General features: G+C 35.5%; 1 protein-coding gene across 2 annotated transcripts; it reads left to right on the top strand.

The window, feature by feature from the left end:
• Nucleotides 1–385: 385 nt before the first annotated feature.
• On the top strand, nucleotides 386–21,091 carry LOC105340437 (acyl-CoA synthetase short-chain family member 3, mitochondrial). Of its 2 annotated transcripts, XM_066084795.1 has the most exons (17): nucleotides 386–665; nucleotides 1,815–1,959; nucleotides 2,158–2,346; nucleotides 2,917–3,048; nucleotides 3,183–3,326; nucleotides 3,958–4,134; nucleotides 4,454–4,564; nucleotides 4,930–4,973; nucleotides 5,142–5,245; nucleotides 5,464–5,559; nucleotides 5,673–5,736; nucleotides 6,182–6,263; nucleotides 11,135–11,257; nucleotides 12,066–12,165; nucleotides 12,471–12,646; nucleotides 19,170–19,246; nucleotides 20,761–21,091. In XM_066084795.1, the coding sequence occupies exons 1-17, from the start codon at nucleotides 406–408 to the stop codon at nucleotides 20,774–20,776; spliced, it is 2,040 nt and encodes a 679-aa protein (XP_065940867.1). In that variant the 5' UTR covers nucleotides 386–405; the 3' UTR covers nucleotides 20,777–21,091. The 2 variants fall into 2 exon arrangements, with proteins under 2 accessions (XP_065940867.1, XP_065940868.1); XM_066084796.1 differs by lacking the exon at nucleotides 19,170–19,246 and having other exon boundaries at nucleotides 20,761–20,995.
• Nucleotides 21,092–21,664: the final 573 nt, after the last annotated feature.

The following is a 21,664-nucleotide window of genomic DNA, read 5'->3' as shown; positions in this document are numbered from 1 at the left end:
ATTTCGCTTAAAACCATTGCATTTTTTAACTTGTTTTGATGCAAGAAATAGATACAAATCAGACAAGTTAACATCTAAACTCCATAAGTCAACTTGTCAAATGCTTACGTTTATTTGTTGGACGCAAAGTCAGATATGATGGCAGGTATGTGTCAACACACTACTGCATGTGATCCTATTTAAAATGGTATTATACGTATAAAGATGATAATGTTCTGTCAGGTTGACGTAAAGACCTGAAAAGCTGATGATATCTGACAAGTCATATAAAGGTTTGTTGTGTCAACACAATTTGACAAGTTGTAACAGAAATTATCTGTTGAAATTGTCTCCCTTTAAAAATTTTAAATTTCCCGCTGAAAAAAGAGAGAGGGTTTCCGAGTGAACTTTTGACACACATATAACATGCATTCTTTTTATCGATGCTTCAGACATTTGACAGCTGTTTCAAATCACAATTTGTGTTTTCTGAGTTCTCCGGGATGTGTTAGAAGTACCGTCCATGCACGTGATTACACGTCCGAAGGTGGACAAGTTTATGGCGACGCATTTTCCAGATCGGTAAACAACCCTGCAGAGTTTTGGGCAGAGGCTTCAGAAGACATTGTGTGGCACAAGAAATGGACAAAAGTTTTGGACGATTCGAGCTCTCCGTTTACAAAGTGGTAACTTAGTTTTGTTTTATTCCACTGTTGACGTTTTTTGTCGTTGTTCTTAATCTTTAAAAACTTTTACGATTTGTAAAATCTTAACTATAATTAGAGTTGTTTCCCTTTGGTGACTAATGATGGTCAAGCATTAGATTGCCACAGGGATATAGAAAAAAGTGTAGACCTCATGCACTGGCCGTGACCCATTGAAATACAATGACACTGAAAAATAATTGATATGTATAAAATGAATTAAAATGATCTAAATTATGCCCAGGGAAGTATAATATTATACATCCCTGTTATACTGATAATTTGGAAACTGAAATACTCACAGTGATATAAGTCAATTTTCAAACAAATAAATTGTATATATCAATGATCTCTTTGATGCATTAGCTGTCTTACTTTTTAAATAACTCATTAATAAATCTTGATATGAACTAGCTAGTTCTTACTGAATGCAAACATGTATGTGCAGATCCATTATCAATCTGTATTTTTCTAATGCTTAAATTTGAAGGCTTCATAGAAAGTCCTTATTTTTGCCCTTGCTGTAATACATCATACATGACATTCTGTATTTAGTCCTTTGCCATGTCTGATTAACATGATTAAATCAAGGTGCATTTGATGGTGGGAGGCATGATTTTAAAGTACATACATGTACATTATTCAACTGCGTGTGCCAAATATTTTAGTTGATAGAGAACCTTACTGTAAAATTCAGAAGGTCAAAATTGAGATCTCTGTCTGTTATTCCATGCATTTGGTTTTGTTATTTAATTCTTCCATCTCTGTTTAAAAGTTACCAAATTTTTAAATGTCATTGCATTTATTTGAACATATTGATTCAGAATATAAAACTACATTTGTTTAAATCACATTCTAAAAATACAAGTACTTAAATTTTGAAAATTATTATTTAGTCTGAGACAGTGTACAAATAATCATATTTTTGTAATATTTTGACATGTGCACAGATTTTAGTTGGTGTTGTAAAGTCAGTTACTTAATCCTACTAGAAGCAGATTCATCAGAGGACCCGAATCCCAGCAAGACAAGATCTGTCTCTGTTACATCAGTTCTACCTTTATGATATATTTTCTCTGCCTGTATGTCTCTGTACGTCTTTCAATTACTCTCTCTCATTGACATTTCAAGGTTTGTGGGTGGACAGTTGAACACCTGTTACAATGCTCTGGACCGCCATGTGGATGAAGGAAATGGAGACCAAGTGGCCATCATCTTTGACAGCCCGGTCAGTAAACAGATGGACAAAATCACCTACAAGGAACTGCTTCATGAGGTTTGTCATTAAAACTCACCAGCAGGGTGAATAATTGTGGCCAGTTGTCAAATAACATAAAACTCATGCTTATTTTACATATTAATTGGATTATCGGATGAGATTGAATATACCAGTAATTCCAAGCTGTGAATTAAGAACTCATATAAAAGATAAACCTGATGGACTCTTAGTTCTATACTGACCACTGCCTTGTAGGTCTCTAGATTAGCAGGTGTGCTGAGGAAGTATGGGGTGGAGAGGGGGGACAGGGTCCTGATCTACATGCCGATGATCCCCCAGGCAATCATTGCAATGCTGGCGACCGCTAGGCTAGGGGCCATTCACTCTCTGGTGTTCGGGGGATTCGCAGCCAAGGAACTGGCTGTAAGGATCGACCACGCTGAGGTAAACTTGAATGTTAGAGATATGGAGTGATGCAGTGTCTGTGATTTCCATACAATGTCATGTGGTATCAACTTTCACTTGTTTTGGGTTATTTCTTTTCCAATAAAATCATACAATGAATGCCATAATATTTTATATGAAGAGTGTGTATGATTAATGATTGCAGACCTTTCATCATCTCAGACCACAGTCCAGAGTCTGCATAGCTCTCTCCTACCTGTGGCTGTTTGCACACATAAAGTATCGTAAAGCAGAATATTCTCATGTCATCTGTTACGTCACATCTTAACCTGTTTTAATTTAACACACAGTGCATTGTTACTGAATCAGTAGTAAACAACTTGTTTGATGTAAACTGCAAACTTGTTTGATGTAAACTGCAATTAGATGATAAAGGTCACATCATAGGTCAATCTTCGACTATGCTTAACTAGCATTGGTCAATATTTTAATGAACATCAAAATAATCTTTTCTCATGCAATCATAGCCAAATGGCAGAAAATTGTTCATATTTTCTGTGGTTTGGGACGATGCAGACCATTAAACTGATAAATTTTTCATATTTTCAGCCAAAGATTGTGATCAGTGCTAACTGTGGAGTAGAACCCAACAGAAACGTGTTGTACAAACCGATGCTGGACGAGGGCTTAGAAATAGCCACCCATAAACCCAAACACTGTATCATATACAACAGACCAATGGTAAAGTCCTCACATTTTTACTTGACCACTACCATATGATAGTGTAATACATGTACTAGTGTGATCATGCATTCCGATGTTCTTTCTTACAAGTGTGTTTTATGTTAAACATGTAATTTACATCCATACTTCAGTTCCCATTCTGTGTGTTCAAGAAGGGTCGTGACCTTGACTGGAGTATAGAGGTCGACATGGCCAAGCCGGTGGACTGTGTCCCTGTCGACTCCATGGACCCCGCCTACATACTGTACACCTCAGGGACCACCGGCCTGCCAAAGGTTCATAGGGACATGATTATAACAATCTCTTTTTTATATTGATGAGAAACTTTTATTAGTGATGGTACTACATGAATTTTTGTTCAAAGGAACGTGAATAATATTGAATCTTTAGTTGATGCCAATTATTGTTGATAGTTATTTTTTAAAAAGTTTTTAGGGATGTTATTTCGTGGATTTACTTTTCATGGAATATAGACTGTTTTATTATTGGAGGGGGTGTTAATATGTGGGTAAGAGGTATATATGCATGAAATTCACAAAAAATTGAGGCCCCACAAATTCTAATGGTCCCATTTTATCAGAGGTATTGAAATAGATTTGTATACAGATAAGGCATGTACATTCAGTAATGGTACTACATGTATTTTTATCATTTTTGTCATAGAACTACTGTGGAACCAATAGAATTCATGGTGGCTTAATTTTCGTGGTATTCATGGCTAGCCCTTGCCCATAAATTTTCATCCTCAACGAAAACTAATTATGAACGATATAGTTTACATACTGAAACTGAAATAGACGCATCCACCAAATTACATCCCCACGAACAAGCAAAAAACCCACAATCCACAAAATTGGCCCCAAGGAAATCAAATGAATCCACAGTATTTTGTTTTTTATGTGTTAGGCTGTGGTGCGGCCCAGCGGGGGCCATGCTGTTGTACTAAAGTGGTCTATGTGGAACATCTATGGTCTCAGGCCTAAGGAGGTGTGGTGGTCGGCCTCAGACCTGGGCTGGGTCGTGGGACACTCCTATATTTGTTATGGCCCTCTACTGAATGGGAACACCACCATAGTGTATGAGGTAAGAGGCACCGCGGGAAGGTGAGGTTATGCACTCATCCCATCCTCAAGCTGTAAACCAAATATTATACCAATGTACGGTATCATACATGTACCTTTAATCATGAATTGCAAGTTGAGAACTAACCCGTGATGTTTGATTTTTGTGAACAAGTATTGTACTGGTATTTAATTTGTAAAATGTTACCTGCATATGGCTAAACATGAAAACGGATATGACACTGGTACTTGTAATAATTTTAAAAAACACAAATTTGTGAAATTTGAATATCAAAAATATTTTGTCCAATTATAGTTCATCATTCACCTTGTCTATTTAGGGTAAACCTGTCGGGACACCTGACCCTGGGGTCTACTTCCGGATCCTGAAGGAGCATGATGTGGCGGCAATGTTTGTGGCCCCCACTGCTATCCGGGCCATCAGGAGAGAGGTAAGTCACCGCCCACAGTTATAGAGGGGGATAAAGTTTGAACACAAATGTGGACTGTAAAGAAGTGGTCACTCTATCAGATTTAACGATCAATTTTTTATGTAAATGAGCAAGCGCTTGGACTCAAAATCATTGTGAGGTCATGATTTTCCCCAGAAAGTTGATTAAAAATATTAAATTGTATGCTGCGATTTCCAACCATCTTACAGATTTTTCCTTCGACTTGGGTGTCACATGGTAAGACTTTATTTGAAAGAAAATCAATAGAAAAAGTTGGATGAAAAATCTAACTGTGTGACTGCACCTTTAGTTGTTTGAAAATAAATTGAATGATAAACATTTGTATTTTATTTGGGTTTTTTTAGGATCCAGAGGCTTCTTATGCACAGAAATATCTTCCATTGCCAAAGTAAGTATCAAGGAAAAAATAACTTGATTTATATTTTATTACTTAATTTAATATCTGTTGACAGTTTGATGTCAGGTTTAATGAAAGAGATAGGCTTTTATAGATATCTCTGACCAGTGTACAGCTATTTCTGTTGGTGTACAAATGTGTGAACTCTGACCTGTTTAGGTTTCGTGGGCTCTTTGTGGCGGGGGAGCACTGTGACAAGGAGACCCTGGAGTTTGCCCGGTCAGTGTTGAAGGCTCCCATACTGGACAACTGGTGGCAAACAGGTAAACCAAGCTCAAGCTCAAAATGGGGTTCACATTTTATATTCACTGTAGCTGTAGATTATTGAATTCAGTTCTACATAATATGAAAAAGGAAGTCACTGAATGGGACAGGCTTTTGTCCAAAGTAGTATGTTTGGATACATCATGTACCAGTACCTTGGATGCAGTCAATTTAATTGTTGAAGTGGTAAGACCCTGACACTAAGTTATATTTACAGAGACAGGCTGGGCTATCAGTGCGACGTGTGCAGGACTCGACATGTCTCTGCTTCCTCCCTCAGGGGCTGCTGGGAAACCTGTCCCAGGCTGGAACGGTGACTCTCTCTCTCTCTCTCTCTCTCTCTCTCTCTCTCTCTCTCTCTCTCTCTCTCTCTCTCTCTCTCTCTGATGTATCAATATGTTTACATGAAGGACTTTTTGTTTACAGTTCAGGTGTTGAGGAAGGATCTGACCCAGACAGCCCCCAATGAGCTAGGAGACATTGTGGTCAAGTATGTTTGAATTCTGTCCAGTTAGTTAATGAAACAAATGTTACAATGTAAGTGTGTCTAAACTCTTGGGATGGAGAATTCTACCTTTCAACATCCATGTAATGATATTAACAAATTCTGAGATTGAAAAAAAAAACTTCAAAAGAAGACACAAGAGCAGAGAAATAATAATATAATCTTTATTTAAGGATTGATTGAGTTTATATTACATTAATTTAAGTACTTTTATCTTACATGTATTTTGAACGTACTTACTCTTATTACTATTAAGATTTTTTTTGTGAATCTATAATACATATAACATATATTTTCAAATTTTTTGAATTGAATTACTACAAAAGTGATTTTTTATGAATTATAAAGACAAAGAAATACAATTGCATGATAGAGCTTTGAAAGTCTGCTTTTCTGTGTGAACAACTGAAGTTTTTTAAAATTTTTGTAGGCTTCCTTTACCACCAGGTGCCTTTTCTACTCTTTGGAAGAATGAAGACAGATTTAAGAAAACCTATTTTGAAAGCAAACCAGTATGTTGCTATCTAAATTACATGTGATGTCTCTTTAAATACACACACTGGTCATTGAACCAGCAACCAAGTTTCTGAATCACAGTGAAATTCTTCACCTTGGCTTTTTTTCTCTGTATGTTTCTGACTGTATGGTAACCATATACATGTATCTGACAAAACTGGTGCTATGTTTCTGATTTGAACAGTGCTATGTTTCTGATTGTAGCAGTGCTATGTTTCTGATTGTAGCAGTGCTATGTTTCTGATTGTAGCGGTGCTATGTTTCTGATTGTAGCAGTGCTATGTTTCTGATTGGAGCAGTGCTATGTTTCTGATTGTAGCAGTGCTATGTTTCTGATTTGAACAGTGCTATGTTTCTGATTGGAGCAGTGCTATGTTTCTGATTGTAGCAGTGCTATGTTTCTGATTTTAGCAGTGCTATGTTTCTGATTGTAGCAGTGCTATGTTTCTGACTGTAGAAGTGCTATGTTTCAGATTTAAAGGGTACTTTGCTTTTGATTGTTGTATTACTATGTTTTTGACTGTAGGGTTACTTTGTTCTATGTTTTTGACTGAGGAGTTACTATGTTTTTGAATGGATTGTTACTAATATGTTTTTACTATAAGGATGTTATGTTTCTAACTGTATTGGTTTTTAGCTCACCTGAGCTGAAAGCTCAAGTGAGCTATTCTGATCACATTTTGTCTGTCGTCCGTCTGTCCGTCCGTCTGTCCGTCTGTCTGTCTGTCCGTCTGTCCGTCTGTCCGTAAACTTTTCACATTTTCAACATCTTCTCAAGAACTACTGGACCAATTTCAACCAAACTTGGCACAAATCATCCTTAGGCACAGGGGATTCAAAATTGTGAAAATTAAGGGCCACACCCGTTTTCAAGGGGAGATAATTAGAAATTAATGAAAAATTTCGAGAAATTTTCAAAAATCTTCTTCTCAAGAACCAGAATGCCAGGAAAGCTGAAACTTGTGTGGAAGCATACTCAGGTAGTGTAAATTCACAGTTGTGAAATTCATGATCCCCGGGGGTAGGGTGGGGCCACAATGGGGGGTTGAAGTTTTACATAGGAATATATAGAATAAATATTTAAAAATCTTCTTCTCAGAAACTAAACAGCCAGGAAAGCTGAAACTTGTGTGGAAGCATCCTCAGGTAGTGTATATTCAAAGTTGTGAAATTCATGACCCCTGGGTGTAAGGTGGGGCCACAATGGGGGGTCGAAGTTTTTCATAGGAATATATAGAGTAAATCTTTAAAAATCTTCTTCTCAGAAACTAAACAGCCAGGAAAGCTGAAACTTGTGTGGAAGCATCCTCAGGTAGTGTAGATTCAAAGTTGCGAAATTCATGACCCCCGGGGTAGGGTGGGGCCACAATGGGGGGTCGAAGTTTTAAATAGGAATATATAGAGTAAATCTTTAAAAATCTTCTTCTCAGAAACTAAACAGCCAGGAAAGCTGAAACTTGTGTAGAAACATCCTCAAGTAGTGTAGATTCAAAGTTGTGAAAATCATGATCTCCGGGGGTAGGGTGGGGCCACAATGGGGGGTCGAAATTTTACATAGGAATATATAGAGTAAATCTTTAAAAATCTTCTTCTCAGAAACTAATCAGCCAGGAAAGCTGAAACTTGTGTGAAAGCATCCTCAGGTAGTGTAGATTCAAAGTTGTGAAAATCATGATCCCTGGGGGTAGGGTGAGGCCACATTGGGGGGGGGGGGGGTGTTTAAATTTTACATAGGAATATATAGAGTAAATCTTTAAAAATCTTCTTCTCAGAAACTTATCAGCCAGGAAAGCTGAAACCTGTTTGGAAGCATCCTCAGGCAGTGTAGATTCAAAGTTGTGAAAATCATGATCCCTGGGGGTAGGGTGGGGCACAATGGGGGTCGAAGTTTTAAATAGGAATATATAGAGTAAATCTTTAAAAATCTTCTTCTCAGAAACTAATCAGCCAGGAAAGCTGAAACTTGTGTGGAAGTATCCTCAGGTAGTGTAGATTCAAAGTTGTGAAAATCATGATCCCTGGGGGTAGGGTGAGGCCACATGGGGGGGGGGGGTGTTAAAGTTTTACATGGGAATATATAAAGTAAATCTTTAAAAATCTTCTTCTCAGAAACTAATCAGCAAGATGATTCTTTATGATTGTTAAAACTTTGGCTCCAGGACAATTCTTCGGCCTCACAAGAAGGTTCAGAGTTTGATGTAGCTAAATATCCCATATATAAATAATTGTAAAGGATCTTTTTGAGAACTGCATTACTCAACATGTGATATGACTATAAAATTGAAGCAGGCAGCTATTTTTTTCATTAGAATCTTTTTGTATTACTGTATTGAGTTATTGCCCTTGATTTATTGATTCTTGATTATTTTAATTAATGCATCCACTGTTAACCAATTATTGTGATGATTATTTTTATACAATAATAAATATTCAATGTATATAAGTTGTTCTGCATAAGAAGTTTTGGGTTAGACCGGATTAGTTTGTTTATTTTTGATTTCCAATTTTTAGATACTATGAATTATTTTAGGCCGGCACATATATAGGGACAGTGTCTATTGCATTACGACGAGCGACTGTTTGGGGTTAAACTTGAACAGGTATGGATAGATTGAGTGTGTGAAAATCCCTGCTCTATTTAATCTACGTGTTTTCTAACCTTCGATACAAGGTGTGCGGTCATTCCTGCCCTGTATCGCATTAATACAAGTGTGCATTTATACCGGCTTGTATTGGTGGTGGTTGCGGCGGAGCACTAATGTATGGTCATCCCTGCTGGTGTGCGGCACTCCCTGCTTGAGTTAGGTTGAGCTGTTGGTGCAAGTGTGCGGTCATCCCTGCTTGCGTAAAAGTTGGTACCTGTTGAATTGCGTAGGTGTGCGGTCATCTCTGCCTGCGCAACGTTGAGTCCCTATATATGTGCAGGAGCGGTGATTAAAGTCTGCTCTTGTAAATATTGGCATCAATCAGGGCTATCCGATTTCTAAGGGGGAAAAATGGATTTTATTTATACAGGATCTACATGTATTATTGTACATTGTCCAAATTGTTTGTATTATGACTCCATTAAGCTGACTTTATCATACCTATTGTTCCTCAGGTGAGCGATGTGGCCCATGGGCCTCTTGTTTTACTGTAAGGGTACTAAGTATCTGACTGTAGCCAGTATAAATTTGTTTATGAATGATGTGTTACTATGTGTCTGACTGAAGGGGTACTATGCTCTGATTATAGTGGTACTATGTTCTGATGATAGTGGTACAATGTTTCTGGTTATAGTGGTACTATGTTCTGATTATAGTGGTACTATGTTCTTATTATAGTGACACTATGTTCTGATTATAGTGGTACTATGTTCTGACAAAGTGGTGCTATGCTCTGATTATAGTGGTACAGTGTTTCTGATTATAGTGGTACTATGTTCTGATTATAGTGGTACAATGTTCTGATTATAGTGGTACTATGTTCTGATTATAGTGGTACTATTTTTAAGGCGTCGAGCTAATGCTCGGCAGCCTTCTAGCGATCGTCTGGATTGGCAACCGTCCAAAAATTCATGCACTGCACCGCCTTTTAAATGCGCACAAAAAAATAAGTTCCTTAAAGTATTAAACGTATTACAAGATTTTTATTCCATTTATTCAACTACATTGTGTTCAAAAAATCCAACCTTGCCTCCCTGGTTATTGATAACTCTTTGCATAAGTATAAATTTGCCTATTCAAGAATGGCAGATGAATACAAAAAGTGTAAACATTACTAAATATTATTTTAGTTTATCGATTACATGTTAACTGGAGACCGTGCCCGATAGAAATAAAATTTGATATGTAAATTTATTTGTTATCGGGCACGGCCTCCAAAATGAATTGAAGCGATAAACGTATCTAGTGATTTTGTTGCAATAAATAAACACGATAATGCAGTCGGTTTGGTCGAGCAAAAAATAGCACGTGTTGTGGATTTGTTTGTAAACAACCATACCATAGGTAATCTTGTTTCAAGGGGGAATTGAAATAAATAAAAGTGTGTTTTATTATTATAGTTAGAGACACACTGTTATCAATGTATTCACCTTGAAAATTGTTCAAAGACTGTTTAAAGCAGAAAGAAAATACATAATTATATAATTTTTTTTTAACTTTGAAATTTCTTTGATTTTTGTATCTATGATGAGTTATTGTATTATAAACGCATCACAACATATTATATATGGAAATATTGTGATTTTTGTTTTTAAAGAACGCAAAACATAATTCATTTACTTTTTTTATTCTAATATGTATTATTTGATATACGACTATTAGTACAAAAATTCAAATTATTGATATCATTTTATCAATCTATATAAAAGAAAATGTCAGCTCGACGCCTTTGTGGCCGTTCCGGCCTTTGATTTGACTATAGTGGTGCTATGCTCTGATTATAGTGGTACAATGTTTCTGATTATAGTGGTACTATGTTCTAATTATAGTGGTACTATGTTCTGATTATAGTGGTACTATGTTCTGATTATAGTGGTACTATGTTCTGTTTATAGTGGTACTATGTTTTTAGATGGTTGTATTGCTGTGTTTTTTATTTTACTGTTAAAACGTTTCCGAACCTATGGCTGAGCTCAATGTTTCTGATGCTTGTGTTGATATGTTTCTGACTGTAGGGGTATTATGTTTCTGACTGTAGATTGACTATGTTTCTGACTGTAGAGTGACTTTGTTTCTGACTGTAGGGGTAATATGTTTCTGACTGCAGGGGAACTATGTTTCTGACTGTAGTGTGACCATATTTTTGACTGATGGGGAACTATGTTTCTGACTGAAGGGGTACTATGTTTCTGACTGTAGAGTGACTATGTTTCTGATTGTAGGGGTATTATGACACTATGGATGCTGGCTACAAGGACAGTGATGGCTATGTGTACGTCATGGCAAGGAGTGATGATGTCATCAATGTGGCGGGACACAGACTTTCGACGGGAGCCATTGAAGAGGTAAGGCTGTGGTAAACAGGGGATGACTGCTCCTTGGATCACCACAAATGTATGATTCTGCATCATAAAGACTTATCTTTTGTTTTATTTATTTGACAGGCATGACATTCATAAAGTCTTCTGTGTACCTTGGAATTATTTACATTTGTCTGGGTTAATTATCATGGGTTGCCATATTTTAAGCATTTCTTTTTAGTGGTACATACAAAGTCAACAAATTTGAGTCATGTGCACCACAAGTATTGATGACTCATTTTGTCTGTCCCAAGATATTTATACTGCACATTTTTTTTTGAATTGTTCTATATTTATAAGATAATACAGTTCAAAGGATGTTCATTTAATGTTATGAAAAAATCCTAAGATTTCCCCTCTGAAACACTCCCTCTAGTATGTCAGGTTTCAATAAATGGCTAAAAATAAAAAGTCTACAAGAATTTTCCATTGCAAACAAAATGAAAGTACCTGGATGATAAAGTTATAAAATTCTGCGAGGTATTCTGGGTGACTTCAGAATGGAGAAAAGATGTAAACATTCCCTATTATAAATCTCCGTGAGGAATCGGTTTTCGTTCCTATGAATTTCTCCAAGTGAAAAAATGATAATATGACAATGAAGATATCTTAAAAATTTTCTGTTTCATTGATTTTAATTGCACTTATTTCACAGGTATATGTATTTTCATTAAAAATCTTCCAAATTTTCAGCAGAAATATCTTGGGAAGACTATAAGTAGTATAAAGGATTGCATTGAACATGTAATTTTGTTGAATACATAAGGCAATGCTTTCTTTGGTTTTTATGTAGGCAATCATGACCAGTGAGGATATAGCTGAAGTAGCAGTGGTCGGGATCCCTGACACCCTCAAGGGCCAGATACCCCTGGGGCTGTGTGTCCTAAAGCATGGTAGGGGATTACAATTATTTACAATGTATAATATAGGCTTCATTCAATATGAAAAAATATGTTTTTCATTACCTTTAGGTTGCTGTGGCTTTTTTCACGATTTTTAAAAACTTACCTAATCTAATAAAGTGTCTGTTTCTTTTATTTTTATGATTTTAAACAAAGTATCATAGATTAGTAAAATTGCAATTACATGTTTTGTTTAAAACTACAGGTACATGTATATTATAATTTTTATTTCATTTGCTAGTTCAGGTGAGTAATGTTGCCCACAGGTCTGTCATTTTGTGTCATGTTTTGATCAGGTGTCTCTAAGTCAGCTGAGGAGGTTTTGAACCACGTTAGAGATGTTGTGAGGAAGGAGATTGGACCAGTGGCAGCGTTTAAGTTAGCTGTCATTGTCCCAAAGCTCCCCAAAACTCGGGCCGGGAAGATCGCCCGTAACACTGTAGCCCTAATGGCTGCTGGACAGCCATTTAAAGTGAGTATCATGGATTATGGTTAGGATCTCAATGTGATTTGTTCCAGATATTAATATGAAATCATTAATGTCAGAATTAATGAACCATAATAGACAGTTTGTTAATGGACAAACAAATGATAAGTTGAATATTTACCAGTAGTTAAAGACAAAGGACGTATATACAAAATTATTATTTTAGTGACCTGTTGTAAATTAGAAACACTTTGTAATTTTGAAGTTGCTGTAAATATACTGGTTGCCTGCAGTAGTTATGAACTCTGAAAAATAAATGAATATAACATTTTTAGGGTTTACCCATTCTATGATTTAGATTCCAGTAGGCTAGGTATTGGTTCTGCCTTGTTAGGTTTGGTGACAATTAATTTCTATTGTAGATTCTAGTAAAAACCTTTAGTTTTTTCTGTGTTTTATATTTTAAAGACTTTTTGGTAGATTCCTATCATTTGTAATAGAAAAAAGATTCTTAATCATTTGTTTTACATTTTATTTGATAGATATAAATTTTATAGACTATTCTAAAAATTTCATTTGAAAGACTATTGATTCTTTATGTTGTACATTCCAGTGACAATACATCATTTATTCTGTGTTGTAGATTCCACTGAACATTAACTGTGTTTTGTAGATTCCAGTAACTATTAACTCTGTGTTGTAGATTCAGCTGACTTATGATTCTGCGGTAGATTCCATTGACTACTTTATGTGGTAGATTTCAGTGACTATCTGTTTTGTAGATTTCAGTGACTATCAACTCTGGTTTGCAGATTCCAGTGGCTATTCTGTGTGGTAGATTTCAGTGACTATTAACTTTATTTTGTAGATTCAAGTGACTGTAAATTCTGTGATACAGAATCCAGTGTCTATTAACTCTGTGTTGTAGATTTTAGTGACTATAATTTTATTTTGTAGATTCCATTCATTTATTTGACTATTGATTCTGTAATGTAGATTTCAGTGACTATCACCTCTATGTTGTAGTTTTCATAACTATTCTTTGTTGTAGATTCAAGTGACTTTCAATTTTTTGTTGTAGAATTTTGTGACTATTCTTTGTTGTAGATTCCAGTGACTATTAACTATATGTTGTAGATTCCAGTGACTGTTGATACTGTGTTGTAGATTTAAGTGACTTTTTAACCGGGTTTTCCAACAGAAAAATCCGGTTATTAAAATGGTGAAAATGGCGGGCGGGCGGGCGGCTGCCAAAAGGGTACCCTCATTGTACGGATAACTCCTCATACAGTTTTCAAGATAGGAAGTTGTTCTTTTGCAGATCAGTTGTACATATATCAGAGGTGTGCATATTGCTAGGATTTTGATTTCCAATAATTTATGGAAAAAAAACCAGCTTTTGAACTTAGTCATTTTTTGGCAAAATATTACATATAGGGTACCCTCATTGTACGGATAACTCCTCCTACAGTTTTCAAGATAGGAAGTTGTTCTTTTGCAGATCAGTTGTACATATATCAGAGGTGTTCATGTTGCTAGGATTTTGATTTCCAATAATTTATGAAAAAGTACCAGCTTTTGAACTTAGTCATTTTTTGGCTAAATATTGCATATAGGGTACCCTCAGCTTTTGAACTTAGTCATTTTTTGGCAAAACATTGCATATAGGGTACCCTCAGCTTTTGAACTTAGTCAATGTTTGGCAAAATATTGCATATAGGGTACACCATTTCACTGGATATGGGTTGACTTGGATTATGGATACAGTTCATATAAAAGAAAACCCGGTTTGCTGTCACATTGACAGCTTTTCACTTGTTCTTTAGTGTTGTAGATTCCATTGACTAATAACTGTATGTTGTGAATTTCAGTTACTTGTGATTTCCAGTGGCTGCCAGTAATGATAAAGTACTATAAATTCAAGGTGTTCATGGAAATTTCACTTATATGAACATGTAATTTATGTATCAAATTAATAAGATTATCTCTGCTGTTTGTGTGATAATCAAAAAATTAACAAAGTCAGTCTTAAAGTTTGTTTATCCATGGAAAATGATATGATGAATACATTTTCTTTACCATACACTAGAAATGATAGAACAAGGACCTGTAACAATGGACATACCCAGGTTTTCCACCTTCCTGATACAGTTGTGGCTGAGGTTGAGCGTGTCCAGTTTCTGTAGGGGCTCCAGGTTTTCGATCTTCTCGATCAGGTTTTGTTTTAGATACAGACACTGCAGTTCTCCCTGATGGTCAGGATTCTCGATCTTCCTGATTCCGTTACACTCGAACCACAGACATCGTAGTCTTGTGTACTCCTCAAGATTCTCTATCTTGTGAATCCCTCTCACTACCAAATGTTGTAACTTTAACTTTCTGATTTCATAGCATATACAGGTATCTCAGTCGTAGACCAACAAAGCCTTTACATGTCAATGTACAAGGTATCTCAGTCGTAGACCAACAAAGCCTTTACATATCAACGTACTGGTATCTCAGTCGTAGACCAACAAAGCCTTTACATATCAACGTACAAGGTATCTCAGTCATAGACCAACAAAGCCTTTACGTATCAATGTACAAGGTATCTCAGTCGTAGACCAACAAAACCTTTACATGTCAACGTACTGGTATCTCAGTCGTAGACCAACAAAGCCTTTACATATCAACTTACAAGGTATCTCAGTCGTAGACCAACAAAGCCTTTACATGTCAATGTACAAGGTATCTCAGTCGTAGACCAACAAAACCTTTACATATCAACGTACAGGTATCTCAGTCGTAGACCAACAAAGCCTTTACATATCAACGTACAAGGTATCTCAGTCGTAGACCAACAAAGCCTTTACGTATCAATGTACAAGGTATCTCAGTCATAGACCAACAAAGCCTTAACGTATCAATGTACAAGGTATCTCAGTCGTAGACCAACAAAGCCTTTACATATCAATGTACAGGTATCTCAGTCGTAGACCAACAAAGCCTTTACGTATCAACGTACAAGGTATCTCAGTCATAGACCAACAAAGCCTTTACGTATCAATGTACAAGGTATCTCAGTCGTAGACCAACAAAGCCTTTACATGTCAATGTACAAGGTATCTCAGTCGTAGACCAACAAAGCCTTTACGTATCAATGTACAAGGTATCTCAATCATAGACCAACAAAGCCTTTACATGTCAATGTACAAGGTATCTCAGTCGTAGACCAACAAAGCCTTCACGTATCAATGTACAAGGTATCTCAGTCGTAGACCAACAAAGCCTTTACATATCAATGTACAAGGTATCTCAGTCGTAGACCAACAAAGCCTTTACATATCAATGTACAAGGTATCTCAATCGTAGACCAACAAAGCCTTTACGTATCAATGTACAAGGTATCTCAGTCATAGACCAACAAAGCCTTTTCATATCAACATACTGGTATCTCAGTCGTAGACCAACAAAACCTTTACATATCAACGTACAGGTATCTCAGTCATAGACCAACAAAACCTTTACATATCAACGTACAGGTATCTCAGTCGTAGACCAACAAAGCCTTAACGTATCAATGTACAAGGTATCTCAGTCGTAGACCAACAAAGCCTTTACGTATCAATGTACAAGGTATCTCAGTCGTAGACCAACAAAGCCATTACGTATCAATGTACAAGGTATCTCAGTCGTAGACCAACAAAGCCATTACCTATCAGTGTACAGCTATCTCAGTCGTAGACCAACAAAGCTTTTACGTATCAATGTACAAGGTATCTCAGTCGTAGACCAACAAAGCCTTTACATATCAATGTACAAGGTATCTCAGTCGTAGACCAACAAAGCCTTTACATATCAATGTACAAGGTATCTCAGTCGTAGACCAACAAAGCCTTTTCATATCAACATTCTGGTATCTCAGTCGTAGACCAACAAAGCCTTTACGTATCAATGTACAAGGTATCTCAGTCATAGACCAACAAAGCCTTTTCATATCAACATACTGGTATCTCAGTCGTAGACCAACAAAACCTTTACATATCAACGTACAGGTATCTCAGTCATAGACCAACAAAACCTTTACATATCAACGTACAGGTATCTCAGTCGTAGACCAACAAAGCCTTTACATATCAACGTACACGTATCTCAGTCGTAGACCAACAAAGCCTTTACATATCAACGTACACGTATCTCAGTCGTAGACCAACAAAGCCTTTACATATCAACGTACAGGTATCTCAGTCATAGACCAACAAAGCCTTTACGTATCAACGTACTGCTATCTCAGTCGTAGACCAACAAAGCCTTTACATATCAACGTACAGGTATCTCAGTCGTAGACCAACAAAGCCTTCATATATCAGTGTACAGGTATCTCAGTCGTAGACCAACAAAGTCTTTACATATCAACGTACTAGCATCTCATCTGTTGTTGAAGCTCTATTTCTGTAACATATCGTGGGATATATTTTTGTACCAATCGGACGTCAACTTCCTGTTAAATGACGACTTTGCTTATTTTTCAACCAAAATTTTCAAACAAATTTTCGTCAAAGATTTCTCAGCAACTATTAATCGCAGATGCTTGAAATTTTTACACAATATTTTTATAGGCATGCCATATCGGGGATATATTTTTGTACCAATCACACATCAACTTCCTGTTAAATGACGACTTTGTTTATTTTTAGCAAAAATTTTCAAACAAATTTTTGTCAAAGAATTCTCAGCAACTGTTTATCGCAGATGCTTGAAATTTTTACATAGTATTTGTATAGGCCTGCCATATTGTGGGATATATTTTTGTACCAATCAGACTTCAATTTCCTGTTAAATGCAACTTTGTTTATTTTTAGCCAAAATTTTCAAACAAATTTTCGTCAAAGATTTCTCAGCAGCTATTTATCGCAGATGCTTGAAATTTTTACACAATATTTGTATAGGCATGCCATATCGTGGGATATATTTTTGTACCAATCGGACGTCAACTTCCTGTTAAGATCAATTCTATGTAAGAATCAAAATTCGGTGGCCACGCATAGTCACGGATTTTTTTCATACTTGACAATTTGATAGACTTTGGTGAGTAAAAAAGCCTAACACCATTTGTTTGTTGCTATGTGGTCCCATTGCCATGGTAACCGAGGTTAAAGATGTAAAAATGGCTTTTAATGCTTATTTGAGAACATTGTGTGTAATGTGCAGAACTTGGGGAAAAGAAAGAAAAAAAGTCATGGAGAAACGCATATTTTTTTAGTGTTTCCATGGTTACTTAACAGAAATTTTAAAATCTGTTTTCTTCATCTAATTTAAATAATAAGATGCAATTAAAAATTAAAATATGAAAATTGAGAACAGTTGCTATGGTAACAAGCTTAAAAATAAGGTAAATTATAATATTTTTAGGCATATTTAGATGGATATTATTCACTTTTAATGAATAAACATATAAAATCAAATGGTGAGAAAAAATAAAGTATGTCCTTAACTTTAATGACACTTGAAAAAAATCTGAATTTTTCTAAAAATAACTGCTGTTGCTATGGACTTTTCAAAAAGTACGAATTTCTGTGTGATTTTTTGCGCAACTTAATTTTCCATAGCAACAACACTTCTCTGTTGCATAACAAAGGTTTTTGTGGTGTATAATGAAAATTTAGATATATTTTCACAAGTTCCAACTAAAAGAATTGCCAATAAATTCTAAAATCAAGAATGAAAGCATATCAAAATAATCTTCAATTTCTCAATTTTTCTTAATTTTTGGCCTTGTTGCCATAGCAACGGATGTCAATTTTCATGATAAAATATATATTGCATGGACATTGATATGGATGTAAAAATTTAACAGTTTCCCATTTGGGCTTATTAAAAAACCGCCGAAAACTGATTTCAAAAATTTGTTACGGTTTCCACGGTAACATTTTAAAAGTTTTGGTTTCTCCATCAATTTTCTTATATAATTAAATAATTGAAAATAGGACAAAGGCTTTTATTACGTCTTTGATAGTTTACATTAGTGGGCAAAACCTTCTAATATGGCTTCAAAGTAGGTAAGTTTTGCTATTTTCCCATCTTTAGCCTCGATTACCATGGCAACGGTTACCCCCAGCAACCAATTTTTAGTGGTTTTTTGCGTTTTACACCTAGGTGTGTCTATGTATGAAATATAAGGAAAATTGGTGACTATGCGTGGCCAGACCCTTTTATAAATCATTGAATCTTACATAGAATTGATCTTAAATGAGAACTTTGTTTATTTTAGCCAAAATTTTCAAACAAATTTTCCTCAAAGATTTCTCAGCAGCTATTTATCGCAGATGCTTGAAATTTTAACACACTATTTGTTTAGGCATGCCATATTGTGGGATATATTTCTGTACCAATCGGATACCAGCTTTCTGTTAAATGTCGACTTTGCTAATTTTGCATATTCACATCAGAGCGGGGGTATCACTAGTGAGCATTGGCTCACAGATATCTTGTTGATTCTGCATTGTAAATTTCATTTGTATAAATATCTGTAACTTGTCTTTCCCTGTCAACTATGTTTCAATGTCACTGACTGTACACTCTGTTGTAGATTCCAGTGACTATCGAGGATGCTTCAGTTTACCCACACATCAGGGATTCTTTACAACAGATTGGTTATGCCAAAGAGTAATCAAGCATTTATATAACTTTAAAAATGCTTTTGTTTATAACTAATTCGGCAGCTTCATGATGCTTTTGTCTCTTTGCTGAGAGTGTTGTTGGTTTAAAATTCCTGATCCTTCGGTATTTCTGTTTATTTTATATAAAAAAAACAACTGTGTAAGAATCAAGTGAACATAGACAAACATTTATTGTGCTTGTCTAAAAAACCAACAAGTTTTCTTAAGCTGCGATTTGATTGGATTAAACTTTCTTGGCACACTCAGCAATGTTAATGTGAAAGTAGGCACTGAACTGACTTAAGATTTCATTACTAATACACCTGTAATTGTATTTTTCATTGATGTAGTTTTATATCACTTGTGGTTTATGTGGCATCAAACTGTAAATCAAGTATAATACCTATGCGATAAAATATCTTTGAGATTAGCACCCTAAGACAACTTGCTCACTGAAATATACTGCTGCAGATTAAATCTCAAACCTTTTTTTAATATTAAACAAAAATTAATGGTTGTTATGCTTGGTTGACAGTACCATATTTGTTTATTGATCAATACTGATCAATCACCAACTAACACATGTAGAAGTGTCTTATAACTTGCATTTCTTAAATGTATGCATAAAGCTTGATGTTCATGTTGTAATGACTAATGAAATGCTTTTACAATTTGATTGCTATTTGATTTGGGTTTCTGTTTTTTTGCTTTAGTGCATAAGTTATTGTTTCTTCTATGTTCAATCTAAAAATCATAGTGTTGAAGTACGACAGCTCTTTGTAAGGGAAACATGTACCAGTATTCCTTTCTTACTAATCTGTATGACCATTGGCCTGTTCAGCAGAGTAATCACTCACCATGGATATCCTATCACTATTACAATATATACAATTGTTATACTTTCATGTTAAATACTGAAATCTGATTGGTTAAGACGCAGTTAATAATATTTACTATTACCCTCAGCGTTAGCAACGTACTTGGCAACGGGTAACATTAAAAAATGTTACATGCGCGAAAATTATGCGCGTACGGTTCGCTGTAGAATTCACGTTATTCCTATATAAAAGCAGTAAAATTTTCTTAAAAATTTTAAAAAAGACATTCAGTATAACAAAATAAATAGTGCCTGTTTGGGAGGATAACAGTTGAAATTGACACCCCTCGAAAACCATTGTCAACCTCCGCTTCGCGTCGGTTGACAATGGTTTTCTTGGGGTGTCAATTTCAACTGTTACCCTCCCAAACAGGCACTATTTATATAATGTTCATGAACTCATGCGAGCATCTTCTTTGCTGAACAGGCCTCATATCTCTTTAACTTATTTCATGTGTCGAAAAGCATGCCGATCTTTTTGTATCACTATTCATCATACAATAAAGTAAACATACATATCTGAAAGAACAATTATAATCAAGCTTACCGTATTTGAATTGATGTAATATTTTGCTTGTCAATCAGACTTTTTGATATATAGTCTTTAGATATTGACCTCATCATACTTGCGGTGTTTTTTGTAGATACCAGCCTCAATAGAGGATGCAGAGGTTTATCCTCAGCTAGAGGAAGTTTTGAAAGAAGCAGGATTCACTGTAGGTAAACCAGTATAAACACAATTTCATTATTAGACGGCGTGCATCGAGGCCGTCCAATTCATGGTCAAACCATTAATAAAGGAAAACTGCGGACAGTGATGACCAGTTTCCTCCTATAAGGGTACCTGTTTGTAGGTTCCATGACTTAATTGTATAGGATTCCAATGAGGAGTAAAAATATGACAGCTTTGGGTTGGTGATACATGTATACACACTGTTACAGAAAATGCCATATTTACTTGTATGTAAAAGTTGTTGATTTTGTTTAATTTTGAATATTGAGAAGACTTCATTGTGTATAGAGAGTAATGATTATGTCCCTTGTTATGGATAGTTGTGTGTTAGACACTTTCATTAGTCTGCTGTGATTGTGAGCCTGCTTGTTTAGATTTTCTTGTTTATTAATCACTATTTCTATTCACTGCTTATAAGTACAATATTTTGATATGGTTGTACATGTATATGATGGCCTCTTGGTGATATACACTCTGTGTGCACAGACCATTTGATTGCAGGGAATTATTGTTTTACATTGACCTGTTTTATTTTAACTTAATTTTCACATTTACTCACACAATCCCTGGAAACATTTTCATTTGATGAAGATAAATTATTTGGATTTGTATAGGATCATATTAGATTTGAATTGTTGATTTTCATATTTTGTTATTGATTCTTTATTGGCATTAGACCAAATACATGTATATATGTACATGTAACTAAAGGTTCCACATGCAATTCTTACAAACAGCCGTTGTGTTAAGCTCTTTTTGTGTTTGCAAGTTCTTCAGCAATTGCTGACCACTTTCAGAGAATTTGTAATTTTCAT

This window comes from Magallana gigas, chromosome 5, assembly GCF_963853765.1.
Source record: "Magallana gigas chromosome 5, xbMagGiga1.1, whole genome shotgun sequence".
Classification (NCBI taxonomy): domain Eukaryota; kingdom Metazoa; phylum Mollusca; class Bivalvia; order Ostreida; family Ostreidae; genus Magallana; species Magallana gigas.
This window is presented reverse-complemented; position numbering and strand designations above follow the sequence as displayed.

Bases quoted from the DNA above. Each gene is read 5' to 3' on its own strand.
- LOC105340437 (XM_066084795.1), top strand. From the start codon at position 406: ATGCATTCTTTTTATCGATGCTTCAGACATTTGACAGCTGTTTCAAAT. The intron at 1,960-2,157 runs GTTTGTCATTAA...ACTGCCTTGTAG, and splicing joins ACAAGGAACTGCTTCATGAG to GTCTCTAGATTAGCAGGTGT. The intron at 5,737-6,181 runs GTATGTTTGAAT...AAATTTTTGTAG, and splicing joins CTAGGAGACATTGTGGTCAA to GCTTCCTTTACCACCAGGTG.